The 15,282-nt window shown below is 44.3% G+C and overlaps 1 protein-coding gene across 1 annotated transcript in view; it reads right to left on the bottom strand.

The window, feature by feature from the left end:
• b3gat2 (beta-1,3-glucuronyltransferase 2 (glucuronosyltransferase S)) overlaps positions 1-15,282 on the bottom strand; it is a gene marked incomplete at both ends in the record, with an annotated part of 133,420 nt that overhangs the window by 24,210 nt on the left and 93,928 nt on the right. Inside the window, 1 exon segment of the mRNA XM_084321906.1 lies at positions 12,322-12,470. Within this exon segment, the coding sequence (XP_084178032.1) occupies positions 12,322-12,470 (149 nt within the window).

Consider the following 15,282-nt stretch of genomic DNA (forward strand, 5'->3'; position numbering starts at 1 on the left):
CCTCCCTCTTTCTCTCTCTCACCTCCTGTCTCTCTCTCCCTCTTTCTCTCTCACCCCCCTCTTTCTCTCACCTCCTGTCTCTCACCTCCCTCTTTCTCTCTCACCTCCTGTCTCTCTCTCCCTCTTTCTCTCTCACCTCCCTTTCTCTCTCCCTTTCTATCACCTCCTGTCTCTTCTCCTTTTCTCTTCATTCATCAATTTATGTTTTTCTCTCACTTTATTCCCCCTGCTCTCTCTTTCTCCTCTCCTAACACACACACACACATTCTCTCTCTATCTCCCTCCCTTCTGCCTCCCCGAGGCAACACACTCACTCTTTCTTTCTCTCTTGTTCTTTCTCCTCCCCTAACACACTCTCCCTTCTGCCTGAGGCAACACACACACACAAAGGTTTATCAGGATGGAGGTTCTTGGTCTGGGGGGGGTAGATACCGGAGGTTTGGGGGGGGGGGGTGGAGGCGGGTGTAGCGGCAGTGAGTTCCAAGTGCCATTGTCTCTCTGCAGGCAGTTGGCACCGCTGATGGAGGCCTGGCAGAGGTGCGGGCAGAGCGCTCTGTGCCAAGGGTCTGAGGATAGGAAGTAGGGCTGCTTCCTGTCTGTGCTCCCCGTCAGCCCCCCTCTTTTAATCTCCCCATCCATCCATCCCTTTCTGTCTCAGTGGGGTCTCTATCTCTCCCTTTCCCCCTACCCCCCTCTCTCTCTATCTCTCTATATCTCCCTCTCTCTCTCTTCTCTCCATGCTATCATCCGTCTCCATCTGTTCCTCTCCCAGCCCTCCTCTCTTGTTGTGTCTCAGCTGTCCGTCTGAATTACCCTCCTACCTTAACTATATTAGTCTGTCACAACGTCCCCCCCAGACACTGACCCCAGATCAGACATCGACATCTTCTCCCCCCCCCCCCCCCTGTCATTGTCAAGGTCGGGATTGAGACTGTAGTGATCTGCTGTCAGATCAGCGTGTTTGCTCCTAGAAGGCACATCTCCTCGGGCCTGGAGTTTGGTCGGCTTGTCCTGGTTGCCGTCGTTGTTGCGCGGCGACGTGACATCACAAGGGGCATCGACGAGACATTATATGATGATATCCTCCTAGCCGATGTCACATCCTGCTCTGCGTGCCGCTACACAGATGATGAATGATGTCACGTCATCCTCGGCTGTGCCGCAGCGGGGCGATGAGTGATGATGTCACGGCCCGCTAATAGGCTGTATTAATATGGTCGGTGGCGCGGCTACATTAAGTTAATGGGCCTAATAATGATGACGAGAGCTCCGCCACAGAGCTGTCGGGGGGGGGGGGGGGGGGGGGGGGGGGTAAAATGGATGATCTACTGGGACCACAGTCTCCTTTCTCCCTGGAGGAGACATTGATACACTGCCAACCGCAATGTTTAAAAGGACAACTGGTATTTTTCTTTTTTTAAACCGGATTACAAAATGTATACTGTATTTACATCATTTGGTAATCTAACCGACTAATAAAGGCCAAAGTATTTTCTTGAATTTGATCTGGTACAGAGCAGGCTAGGTGCTGTGAACCAGGCTGCAAATCTTTGAGAGAGTTAAGAGTAATTTAGCTGACGCTTTTATCCAAAGCGACTTACATATTGTGTACAAATGGTAAATGAACTGCATTTATACTGCTTCACAACGTATGCCTCACATTCACACACCGAGCAAGGTGCCCGGGAGGAATCTAACCAGGAACCTTCTGATTACCGGAGGACCGCTCTTCCACTGTTACTGTAAGGCTATGTGGCACTTGAGTGCATAGTAGTATAGACAATAGACATATTAGCATAGTAGGTAGTAGTATATACATATTAACATAGGTAGTAGTATAGACATATTAACATAGTAGGTAGTAGTATAGACATATTAGCATAGTAGGTAGTAGTATAGACATATGAGCATAGTAGGTAATAGTATAGACATTAGCATAGTAGGTAGTAGTATAGACTTATTATTAGCATAGTAGGTAGTAGTATAGACATATTAACATAGTAGGTAGTAGTATAGACATTAACATAGTAAGTAGTAGTATAGACATACTAGCATGGTAAATGGACTGCATTTATATAGCGCTTTTATCCAAAGTGCTTTACAACTTATGCCTCACATTCACACACTGACGGCGGAGGCGACCATGCAAGGTGCCAACCTGCTCATCGCGAGCAGTTAGGGGTTAAGTGTCTTGCTCAAGGACACTTCAACGTGCTGCCATGATTGATCCATGATATCAATCCACTTCTCACCCTCAGGTCTGGCTCTGTAATGCAGGCAGAGTGTGGGGTAACGTTATTAGCTAACGTTCTGTTATCCAGCCTTGCTTTCATGTTGACTGTCTAATGCCAGATCAACACCATGACGGAAGATACAGGTATCTCTCTCTCTCCACTCTGCCCACTCTGCAGCAGGTCTCTCTCTTTCGCTCTCTCCACTCTGCCTGCAGAAGGTCTCTCTCTTTCTCTCTCTCCACTCCACCTGCAGCAGGTCTCTCTCGCTCTCTCTCTCTCTCCACTCTGCCTGTAGCCGGTCTCTCTCTCTCTCTCTCTCTCTCTCTCTCTCTCTCTCTCTCTCTCTCTCTCTCTCTCTCTCTCTCTCTCTCTCTCTCTCTCTCTCTCTCTCTCTCTCTCTCTCTCTCTCTCTCTCTCTCTATATATATATATTAAGGCCGGGACGTTAACACATTTACCGGGCTAAGTTAACGGCGGACTCTTATCGCGCAATATAATAATTACCGCCGTTAATCTATTCTCAAAATTGGGTCTGGGAGCCAATTACATTAGCTGATGTACCGTAAATCCTCTAATAGTGGAGGGTATTCAAATAGAGGACGGGCCTCTTATACATTTTTTTTATTTCTTTTTCGTGCCGTGATATAGAATGAGATAAACTCTTGCAATGCAATGCAAATTATGTGCTGCCTTTCTCTACCGTTCCCGCTACACTGACTACATTAACGTTGGCATTAGCGTTAGCTAACGTTGTCATCTACCCAAATAATGACCAGAAGTAAGTCCTTACTTTTTCTTTCCTCCTTATGTTTCTCAGGCCAGGTGGCCCATTACACCATGAGCCCATCTCCCGTTTCCAAAATGCATTACAGACTGTTTGAAAAAGCTGTTTTGCTATGATAATTGGTAATGAAATATCAAAATAATGTTCAATACGATGTACTTGTGTTTAATAAGTTGTTTTATTCAGAAGTTAACACAAATAAATAATATTACCAGTACAGTATCTAGCACACTCTCAGGAGCAAAACAGAAAGAAGCATTTCAAACTTGAACTATGTGACATGGCTTTACACAATCAGTCCAATCTCTATTTCTCCTTCTTCCACCAGTCACTCAGGTAGACCAGCTTGTTTTATGTAGCGGTGTCTACTTATAGTGCCTATAATATTTTTCCCGTTGGGTGCCAGACAGGGCCAAACCCTGCCAATGCAAATCAACTGCTCCAGTGGAGTTGCTCAGTGGCCAATGGTGTCAACTGTGGTTGTACTGGGCAGCTCCCAGGTGTGAAGCAGGGCGTTCCTGAAAAAGAGCATCTGTGCTCAGCGAACCTACCCTGGGTAAATAAAGGTACATTTTTTTTTTTAAATATAAATATTTTTTCTTTTTAGATTAACTGCGTCAATTATATTATCGCGCGATACTAGTATCGCGTTAACGCAGCACGTTAACGCTGTTAACGGCCCAGCTCTAATATATATATATATATATCAGGGAACAAAATTTACTTTTTGACTTACCAGCCATTTGGCTGGTAGATTTTAAAAATTACCAGCCAGGCAGATTTTTTACCAGCCAAAAATTATAAATAGCTTTTTAGTATATCGCCATGTGTTATTAAGTCAAGTCAAGTCAAGAGTTTTATTTGTCACGGCATACAAGTATACAATTAAATGCGGGTGGTCTTGCCCGCAACGATGTGCAATACAGTAGTACAACATATAATAGAATCCAATAAAACAACATTGTGCAATAAACAGGTAACATAGTGGGTATTTGTACATAGTTATTTACAGAGCATGGAGGACATGCTAGGTCCTTTGGTAGTGCAATACACTGTTACTGTTGCTATACTATTTTTAAAGTGACCTTTCCTTTGTGGCTATAAGTGTGGGCGTGTGCAGCATGAGTGTGTGCTTGCTCATGTTAAAGTGGCTGCTAGTGTGCAAGCGTGCACAGCGTGCGTGTCGTGTGTGCTCATGTGTGCTTGTGTGTGGAGAGTTCAGTGTTCTGTGGTACTCAGTGTTCATTGTTCAAGGCTCTGATGGCCTGGGGGAAGAAGCTGAGCCGAAGCCTCTCTGTCCTAGTAGCTGGGGTTCGCAGGCGTCTGCCTGACCTCAGCAGCTGGAACAGGCTGTTATTGGGGTGGTGAGGGTCTTTCATTATTCTGCAGGCTCTGGATTTGCACCTCTTGTTGTATAGAACCTGCAGGGGAGGTAGTGCAATACCCGTGGTATGCTCGGCTGAGCGCACCACTCTCTATAGGGCCTTCTTGTCCTGTGCTGTGCTGTTTCCAGTCAAGATGCTCTCTACAGCTCCGGAGTAGAAGGACTGGAGTATCTTCCCCGATACTCTGAACTTCCTTAACTGTCTCAGGTGGTAGAGGCGCTGCTTCGCCTTTTTTACGACTGTGTCTATGTGTGTTGACCATGTCAGATCCTCTGAGATGTGGACCCCCAGCCCCAGGTACTTAAAGCTGCTCACCCTGTCCACGGTAGCCCTGTTTATCCTCAGTGGTGTGTGTGTCTCCTGCTGTCCTCTCCTATAATCCACGATCAGCTCCTTGGTTTTACCAATGTTCAGGAGCAGGCTGTTGTCCTGGCACCAGCGTTCCAGTACCTCAACCTCCTCCCGGTAGGCCTTCTCGTCGTTGTCCGAGATCAGCCCCACCACCACCGTGTCGTCTGCAAACTTCACTATGGAGTTGGAGCTGAACTTGGCCACACAATCGTGTGTGTAGAGTGAGTACAGCAGGGGGCTCAGAACACAGCCCTGGGGGGACCCGATGCTCAGGGTGATGGTGTTGGAGGTCTGACCCCCCACCCTGACTGCCTGGGGTCTTTCACTCAGAAAGTCCAGTACCCAGGCGCTCAGAGCGGAGCTCAGACCCAGCTCGATCAGCTTGTCCACCAGTCTGGTGGGGACTATGGTGTTGAACGCTGAGCTGTAGTCAATGAACAACAGTCTCACATAGCCCCCCTTCTGGCGGTCCAGGTGAGAGAGGGTGCTGTGCAGTACCTGGGAGACCGCGTCGTCAGTGGACCTGTTTGTCCTGTATGCAAATTGCATAGGGTCCATATCACTGGGGAGGGAGGCACAAATGTGATCCTTGACCAGCCTCTCGAAACATTTCATGACCACAGAGGTGAGTGCCACCGGTCTGTAGTCATTGAGACATGTTGGGGAGGGTTTCTTCGGTACAGGGATGATGGTAGACATCTTGAAGCAGGCAGGGACCACTGACTCCGCCAGGGATTGATTAAATATGGCTGTGAACACAGGGGCTAGCTGGTTGGCACAGGACTTAAGTATGCGTCCTGTTATACCATCTGGGCCAGCCGCTTTCCTGGTGTTCACCTGCATAAATGCTCTTCTCACACTGTGTTCCGACAACGAGAGAGCGTCCCCGCCCCTCCGCAGTTGCCCCTCCACAACAGCCGGCGCGCCAGTGACGTCACTAGCCGTTGAGCCAGCGGCGCCACCGTCTACACCAAACCGAGCGTAGAAAGAGTTGAGTTTGTCCGCGAGAGAGGCGTCGTCGCTCCCCATTGAGGGGCCGCTGACTTTGTAGTCAGTTATTGTCCTCAGTCCCCGCCATAAGCCTCTTGTGTAGTTTTGTGCCATTTGTGTCTCCAGTTTATCAGCATATGTCCGTTTTGCAAGTTTTACAGCCTTGCGCAGAGTATAGACTGAAGCCTTGTACTCCTCCATGTTTCCTGACTCTCTGCCCAGGTTGTAAGCAGTGGTGCGAGAGTTCAGAGCTGTTCTGATAGTACTGTCCACCCACGGTTTCTGGTTTGGGAAAACCCTCACCTTTTTCGTGGGGACAATACTGTCAGCGATTGTTGTTATGAAGCTCACAACGGTGTCCGCGAGCTCGCTGACGTCACTGGCGCTTCCTTGAAACATGATTCGTCTGTAAATTTTTTTGTCTCACGTGACATGACGCCGTCACGTGATCTTTGTTTGTAAGCAGGAAATAATAAGATGGAGTCATGATCGGACGAGCTTGTAGCCCCTGTCAATGGTGGAGCCGCTACAGCCTTGTAGCCGGCTCTGAACGGGGTGTAACAGTGGTCGAGTGTGTTTCCCCCTCTTGTGGAGCAGGCGATGTGTTGAAAAAAAGATGGCATCACTTTTTTCAAATTCGCCTGGTTGAAATCACCAGCTACGATCGTCGCCGCGTCTGGATTATTACTATATACACTGTTTCAACTCACTACCCCTGCATCATATTGTAGTCTATCTAGTCTGTCTTCAAACTTCCACTCCTCTCGAAACTTTTTTATATTTGAATATCAACATTATCTGTCCATCCTCAGTATTCCTCAGTTTACTATAATATACTCCTGTCCTGAGTCCTGACTAGTGACTTCATCGTCTTTCCAAACGCACGCACACACACAGGGAAAGGGAGAGTGCCCCCCCCCCCCCCATGTCCCTTTCCCCAGTCCACACTGTCTGCTGTTCTCTATGGCTCTGCGCCTCTGCCTCTGATCAGGATTAGCTTGTTAGCTTACGCTAACGTAACGTTCATTTCGGGCGATGTGGGCATAAAGGAATGGTGACGATGCAACGCATGTTAGATGCATTTGACCCGTTGTGAGAAAAAAAAAACACCACAGACTTATTTCGGCTTGCAAAATAGGCGCACTGCTCAGGGGCGGAGCTAGGGGGTAGCTACTTGGGCTCAAGCCCCGAATGTTTTCTGAAAAGCCCTGAATCTATTTAAAAAAAAATAAAAAATTGATTTTTTTTTTTTTTTTTTTTGACAATTCATCATTGTTACATGAAAATATGTTTGCACCAGATTTAGCAGAAGCTAATTTCCATCTGTGGTCTATCCAGCTGCTAACTGTATTTGAGTGAGTTAAGTCTTGGTGTCATGGTAGACTCAGACCTAAGCTTTAAATCACAATCAACAAGTTGACAAAAACTTAATTCTTCCACCTTAGAAACATAGCTAAAGTACGGCCATTTATAAATCAAAAGGACGCTAAAAACCAGATCCATGCCTTTATTTCAAGCCAACTCGACTACTGTAATGCACTCCTTACCGGCCTCCCGAAAAAATACGATGATAACTATTTTATTGCAATGCACTATTGCATTATTTTATTCTATTTTACTAACTATTTTATTGCACTGCACTATTTTACTTTGTATCAGTGAATCATAGACGCCTGGCCATAAGAGCATTCGGAGCATCTCTGCTCTCCCACTATTGAACTTGGGGGAGCAAAGGTATGCTCTTGCTCCACCACTTTTTGATCATATGAAAAATATGATATATCCCCCCCAATATATAAATCTAACCATAACTACGTTATGGTTAACTGAGTTTTATAGTGAAAAGAGCAGCTTTATTGGTCAAGATTGAAGGCTCTATATTGCAGGAAATTGCACGTACAGGTTAATTAAATTAAAAAGAAATAAAAAAAAAATTAGGCTGGCACCTATCTGGGCTAAGCCCCGGATCTCCTATAATCCTAAATCCGCCCCTGGCACTGCTGTGTAGCCCTGCTCTGCTTTAATGCGAGCAGAAGCACGGACTGGGCGGATATGACTCGCGGAGTTGCCACAGGTTATTTCAATATAAGAGTATCATATGAACCGAACGTTGCTAGCTGACGGAGCCATAGATATTATGACTGGAGCTGCGCTTGGTGCGGAAATGAGACCCGCACAGGATTTTCAAAATAAGAGTATCGATATGAACTACACGCCAGGTGGCGGGCAGACCTCTCATTGTTAGTCGCCAAACCTTAAATCTGCCCGCGGTTGGCGGGTACTTATTTTGTTCCCTGATATATATACTAGCCACAACTAGCACCTCCTCATGTCTATTAAAGTATTACAATTAGGGAATGCATAAACAGAAACCATCTTCTTTACCCTTTTGCACATCAATCTCATTCCTATTGCACCTCATTGCACCTCACCACCACAAGGTGGCACCACATGCTAAGCTATACCTCACCATTTCTACACTGTACTGTACCTGCACTGTATATACTGTACATATACTGTATATAGGTATATTGAAAATGTTTGTTGTTTACACTTGTTTACGTACTTGACTTTCTATTTTATACTTATATTATACTTATTTTATACTATCTTTTTATTATCTAGCACATATGGTATATTGACTTGAACAGACTGTTAGATCAACCCTGAAAACTGAAAATATCGTCAGTATTGTGTGACATTCCTGAGGAGCCTTCAGGCAAAACCTCTCTCATGATAACATTGTTTATTCAGTTGTATTTAGGACGGCCAAGTCACACCCCACAGAAAACGGTGACTCAGTACTAGCAGAAGGACAGCTGGTTTAACTGAGATTAGAGGTCACAGAAAATATAATTACTGTTGTGAAGGGCCAGATTAAACCGAATATATATATTTATTATATATATATATTTAATTGTATTTGTATATTCTCTAATATTCCCTGATATCCCTTGTATATTCCTTGTACAATATGCATTGAATATCCATTCTAGCCTACTGAACATCCCATAATAGTCTCCATTCTACTATTGGTCGAGACCTTGGTGCCAGGCTGCCATACCCCCCAGACCCAGTTCAAACGTACCGCTCAACATGTACGAACAAGTCCTAGTTCCGCGTAGGAATCTGGCTACCGCACCACTAATGGGACTATTTGTTCATAGTGCGTATATATACTGCGCTACTAAAGTAGGACTTCCCTTTTCAGTCCAGTTTCTTACCCTCCAATAGAGTCACAGACGTAAAGCCTCCCCGCTACGCCACGTGTGGGAGTAATGCCAAGTTCGGCCTACCATCGGTATTGAGACATCGTGTATATTAATATTTGAATAGTCATATTTGGCACTATATCGTCGAGTTGGACGTAGTCTATTAAGCTAATAATAGTCTGTTAATATATAGTGCTTCGTACGGTGAGAATACTACCGTAGTCAGTACCCCATCGTTTCGGGCAGAGAACTGGCTGCTTATCCAGGCTGATCGACCCCATGTGAGATTGCACCCGAGGAGCCCCAGAGCCGACGAGCGAGTGGACCTGTATACCGGATTATTCTACCGACGACAGCCCGCCTTCCCAGGCACGGATTATGCTTTGTATACGTTGATTATTCCATGGATAAAGACCCCCGACACTGCCGTGTGTTGGAACCCCCCCCCCCTGGAGAGGACGCAAGGTGAGGAGACGCTCTGCAAGACGAGGTCGCTTCACGTCTCTCCCCCGTGGACCGGAGAGAGCCGGCTCACAGAGAGTCCACCTGCTTTCATCTGTGGTCCAAGGATCGCCGGCGCATTGAACGGCACTACAGTGGGTTCACCTGGGATACCCTTGGCCGGATGAGGCAGCCGGACTCTACCCCCCCCCCCCTTCCTACTCCTGTCGGCTTACAAGCGACCGGATTAACCCCCCCTAGTGTGTCCAGTCTATAATCATTGAAGTATCATTGCTGTTATTCCTTAACTATTCCAGGTCGTATATGTACCACCTGCGCCTTCAGAGATTGGACATTCTCTATTGATATACCGACGCATACTCTTGCCATAAAAGTGCATACTAATTCCCATTCATAAATGTGATTGATTTGATTAAGTGCTTGCTCTACACACCATCGCTGTGTAGAAATAAAGACCTATTTCTAATTCGTACATTTGTGTTGGATCCGTTTCATCTACGTGACAATGTTCATCATAATATATTTATGCCGAGTACTGGGTGGCCGAATATTAAGTACAAAGGTAGTGGTAGTAAGTATCATATCTAGTAATACAGTCAGGGAATTGTACCCCTCAGTTACAATTACATTATATTAGTTTAGAATGAAAAACAATATTGGAATAATAACAAGATTATAGTAACCTATTAGAAAGTAACTTACAAAGAAGAATACCATTTTAGGAATGTCAAAGCTGGTTAAATAATAAAGCAATTTCCTTTAAATCATAGAGTATTAAAGATTCAGTCTGGTAAATTAAGGTTGGCATGGTCTCAAAATGATGTTTGGTATCAGCCTAGAAAGCAATGACTGTACTGGGGTGATATTAGAAATCAATAGGTCATTGCATGAACCATGTACATTGGAAAATCAAAATGGTATACGAAGGAATGTTAAAATGATTGATTCATTCAAAGGGGGCCACAGGCAAACCCCCCCTCTGTCCAACATGAGAAGCAACAGCCCAAAAGGAGGGGGTCAGACGGCCCCCCCTGCTGCGGCAGGAACCAGCCCACACGACAAGGAGATGTTGGGGCAGGCAGCCTAACAAGGAGACCGCTTGTGTTTAGAAACTTGTGATTGGTTGAACTAGTTAAAAATAGGGAAGTCATTTAACCTATAAGTATTGGAACAATAATGATGGTGGGTAGGCCAGCTCATGACCCGCCACAACCGTTCCCCAGGGGGTCTGAGTCTGCGCCTCCATCGCCCACCGACCATGGTTCTACTTTGCCGCTACGTGAGTAAACTGTATATGGAATAATCACTGTTTGTGATAACTTAGAGTAAGATGTCTATCTTAGACCAGGTTTATCATGTGGTGGCAACGAGTACTATTGGTCTATTTCATACATAACATGAATACTATTAATGTGCAAGACTGTCTTGATGTAGCCACTGTGAATGGGCTATTTTGATTAACCTCATCAAACCTTCTGTACAATCATGTATTATGCTGAATTAATTCCTGTGTGCAACTGATGCCTTATCCACCCTTGACCCTTTGGCAAATAAATCAGTTGAGTTGAAATATAGTTCCTTTTGCCTGGACTGCACGTTTATTTCTCTATCTGACTAAGTCAGGGGAGAAGACCATGTTGCCCTCGCTCTCCTTTCCTCCTTCCAGATAGCAACCTCATTGTACTGTAAAACCACCTTAGATATTGATCAAGAATATACGACACACACACTCCGGAGCAAAACAGAAAGAAGCATTTCATGCAAAGTATTCTGTATTTCTGTATGACAACTAATAAAGAAACTTGAACTTGAGATACCGCTGGGCTATTCTAAAACCACAAACATTCTCCACTCTTTTCTCCAACTCTCTTAACTCCCTTGCTGTTCTCCTGCAGCCACTGTCCCGCTCCTTCACGGGATCACAGGGCGAGACCTCTGGTTGGGGTCAGACTCCAGTCAGAGGTTAAAATGAGGTCATCCTTAAAACCATGAGATTTGGTGTACAGCCACGCCCTACCTTTTAAATTAAGTCAACACTTTAGGTGAAGGGATTGGGACTTGCCCTGGGCTCGTTCGGGGAATATTAGGGATATTCTGGCCACACTCTGGCCATTTTCTACCCCTGTATCAGACCTGGATATGTGAAAATCTAATGGAAGCCATTACTCAGAGCCAGACCTTAAGACAGTCCATACAGTACACGCAGGGGTGTTGATAAGAATGGTAGCAGCCGACACAGCGTGTGGTGATCTGAGATTAGACGCATCGATCTCGGCTGTCTAAGTTTAGACGGAGCCAGAGGCTTTATCGTGACTCATTCCGTCAAAAGTGGTGAACAGTTACCATGTGTCATGGTAGCGAACGCCGAACGCTATGACACCAGACGACAGTACGGTGGCACGGTGGTGTAGTGGTTAACACTGTTGCCTCACAGCTAGAAGGTCCTGGGTTCGATTCCCGCTTGGGGACCAGGTTGCCACATTGCCTTCATCCTCAAGCGCTCCTACAAAAATTGCCTTGCCCCAGATTGTTGTGATGTTACAGGTCAAAGGTGATGTTAATCTTGTTGCTGTCTGCCAAAAGTAAAGTGAGAGCTAGAGTGTGTACTTCCTCACCTACACGATTCAGCCAAAGCCTTACACTGCTACCATTAGAGGCAAACACAGAAAGGTCCCAACGGCTGGAACACAGACTCTTCCGCATTACTGCCATTTAGTGGTCAGTAACGTCATTACAGAATAAATCAATCACCCCTAGACATTTTCTACAATGTAGAAGATCTTCACCTACACATGTTGTAGATCCTACAATGTAGAAGATCATGTGACTCAAATGGCATCTCACTCTATACGTCTCTAAGGCTGTGGGGGCGACGGCGCCACAGTACTGACCACAGTACTGACCCGGGAGCAGTTGTTGGCCTTGGGCTCCAGGTCGGACACCTTGGTGATCTGCTTCAGGAAGTCTGACTCCTGCATCCCCGGCTGGGATCCCCTGCGCTTGAACTGGGCATGCGGGTTAGCGAGGATCACCTGGAGGTTCACTGCAAACCCTGGTGGAAGAAAGGAAGGGGAAAATAGATGAGGAGGTAAGTAAAAACGTTTAGAATAGAATCAAATTGGTGGTGGGAGGTCTACCAGATATTAAAGGAACAACGCCAATACATGTACCGTCTTCTGACGAGCTAGCCTAGGCTAGCTTGCAGCCAGATAGCTTTCTACTGAACGCACAGAAAGGAAGTTGGTATCTATCTTCTTGTCTGACTCTGGAGAAGATGGTAAGTGCATTTCCCATAATGTTGAATTGTATACCATCATGGATGTATGCAATAGTATGGATTTTTACTATACCGTCATCAACCACAATCGATTTTAAGGTCCTCCTTATATACAGTACAAAGCACTAAATGGAACAGGACCAAGCTACATTGACAATTCTCTTCTCAACGATGTGCCCCCAAGAACATTACGATCATCTACTACTGGTCTATTGAAGGTTCCCAACCACAGGCAAAAGAAAATTGTGTATGCAGCCTTTTTGCGAATTATGCACCAAAGCTATGGAACACCCTACCTATTGACATTATCTGCTCCCGGCTGCCCTTGGGGGGAAGGACAACGGGATGGGTCAAGTGCAGAGAGACATTTCATCGGCGACCCAATGCATGTGTGTGTGTGTGTGTGTGTGTGTTCCTGTGTGTTAAACTGCATGACAAATAAAGACTTCTTCTTAGGGAGGCTAGATCTCGAAATATTTTCACAAATGTACCTCTTCACCTTAGCCTTTTAATACACTGCTGCTTGGACTCATTGCATCCAGACTGTGGATCCAGACTGTTTTACTGTCTATTTTATGCTGATTTATGTCTATTTTATTGCACTGCTCTTATTCTATCATTCTATGTCTGCACTTTATGGGGTTCTTACTCTCCGTTTGCGCCACAGCATAAAGGAATACAAAAGCAACAATTTACAGAATAGAAAAGTAGGTATTTATATACAATAAACAATTACATTTACATTTAGTCATTTAGCTGACACTTTTATCCAAAGCGACTTAAAAGGCCCTCCCATAGTCGAGCGGACCGTACGCGGAGCGGACTCAAAGCGGACTCCAAGTGCGAAGCTCCAATTTTCGTTTTGGTTGACATCAACCTGCATTTACTCTGAACACTCGCTCCGTGCCAAGTAGGGCAGGATCATGATTAAATGGGTAGGATTGGTCCGGTAAAAACGTTGGCAGGTAGATGACGCTAAATTTTGTTTTACTATCGCTAATCGTCATCCATTCCAATTCATATACATTTGGACCATGTCTTTTTTCATCATCTGAAGAAACTTGAGACGTTTGAATGGCTTTTCTAAATGAAGTGTGTAAAACTGCCAGTTTTATTATCGAAATATTGGAAACGGAGATAACCTAGACTCTTTATTTTGACATTGGATGACGACGACATGACAGAAGTCTAAACAGTGTGGGAAAAATAGTGTAAACTGTCGCGAGACATGTAGGAAATTGGTCCGCGGAGGTCCGCTCGACTATGAAAGCTCAAAGAGTCTGCATGGACCTCCGCGGAGTCCGCTCGACTATGGGAGGGCCTTTACAAGTTCTGTACGACAAGACAGCAGGAAGGGTACAACTCTATCAGCTGAGTAACAATGTTCATCAAAGTGTTGAGTGCTACAGTGTAGGTTAGTATATTAGGACAAGTGCATGACATTAAGGTTAGTTAGGGTTAGAGTTTTTTTTTTCATTTTTAATTTTTTTTAATTTCAGGTAATGATTGAAGAAGTGCGTCTTTAGTCGATGGCGAAAGATTGGACGGGTTTCGGCTGTCCTAACTGGTGGGAAGTTCGTTCCACCATTGTGGGGCAAGGACCAAGAATAGGCGAAAGAATATTCTCTTTAAACTGTCTGCGGTATGTGCAATAAAATAATTACAACTAAGTATAAGTAAATACAAATAAAAAATGTAAATAAGTACAAATTCAACAAGCTAAAATAATTGCACATTATATTGATGCACGAGGGTGCAGTAAAGGGGTTGAGCATTGTAGCAGCATTTGAGTCCAGTAATGAGTAGGGCTGGGCACCGAAAACCGGTTCTAATAGGAACCGGTTCCTAACTTCCGGTTCTGGAACCGGAAGTAACATATTTGCATTTGGATTCTTAATTTCGATAAAGCATTTAAAAAAAAATTTAAAAAAATGTTTTACTTTGTTAATTAATACTCTAGTTACAGTACAGCAACCAAATTAAACTGTATCAAGTCAACTGACAATGTGAATAGTATGATTTTTTTTTTTAGATTCTTCAAACGAAAAAAAAATCTCCTGCGAAATAAGCTGTGACCTGTTTCGACCTGCACCTCAAAGAATCGGAATCGAGAATCGTTTAGAACAGGAATCGAAATGGAGAATCGGAACCGGAATCGTTCAAATCCAAATGATGCCCAACCCTAGTAATGAGCGGATTAACTGTTCATCAGGTGTACTGCTTGTGGGTAGAAACTGTTCTTGTACCGGTTTGTTAGTTTTATACATATTACATTTGTATTACATATTTATTATATATTTTAATGTTATATATCATAATCAATAGTACATCTATTAACGACAGAAATCTATTACAATCTTTATTTTATTTTATTATTTTATTTGTTCATAGATTTTAATGACATGCATGGATCAAAATAAATTCCGGAATCAATTATGTGCTAATTTTAAGCCTGTCTATAATTAATATTGCCTGTCTATAATTTGTGTCTACATCACTGTGAAGCACTTTGAGCTGCAATTCTTGTATGAAAGCTTATAAAGTTTATTATTATTATTATTATTATTATTATTATTATTATTATTAC

Source organism: Notolepis coatsorum, assembly GCF_963971535.1.
Source record: "Notolepis coatsorum genome assembly, chromosome: 9".
Classification (NCBI taxonomy): domain Eukaryota; kingdom Metazoa; phylum Chordata; class Actinopteri; order Aulopiformes; family Paralepididae; genus Notolepis; species Notolepis coatsorum.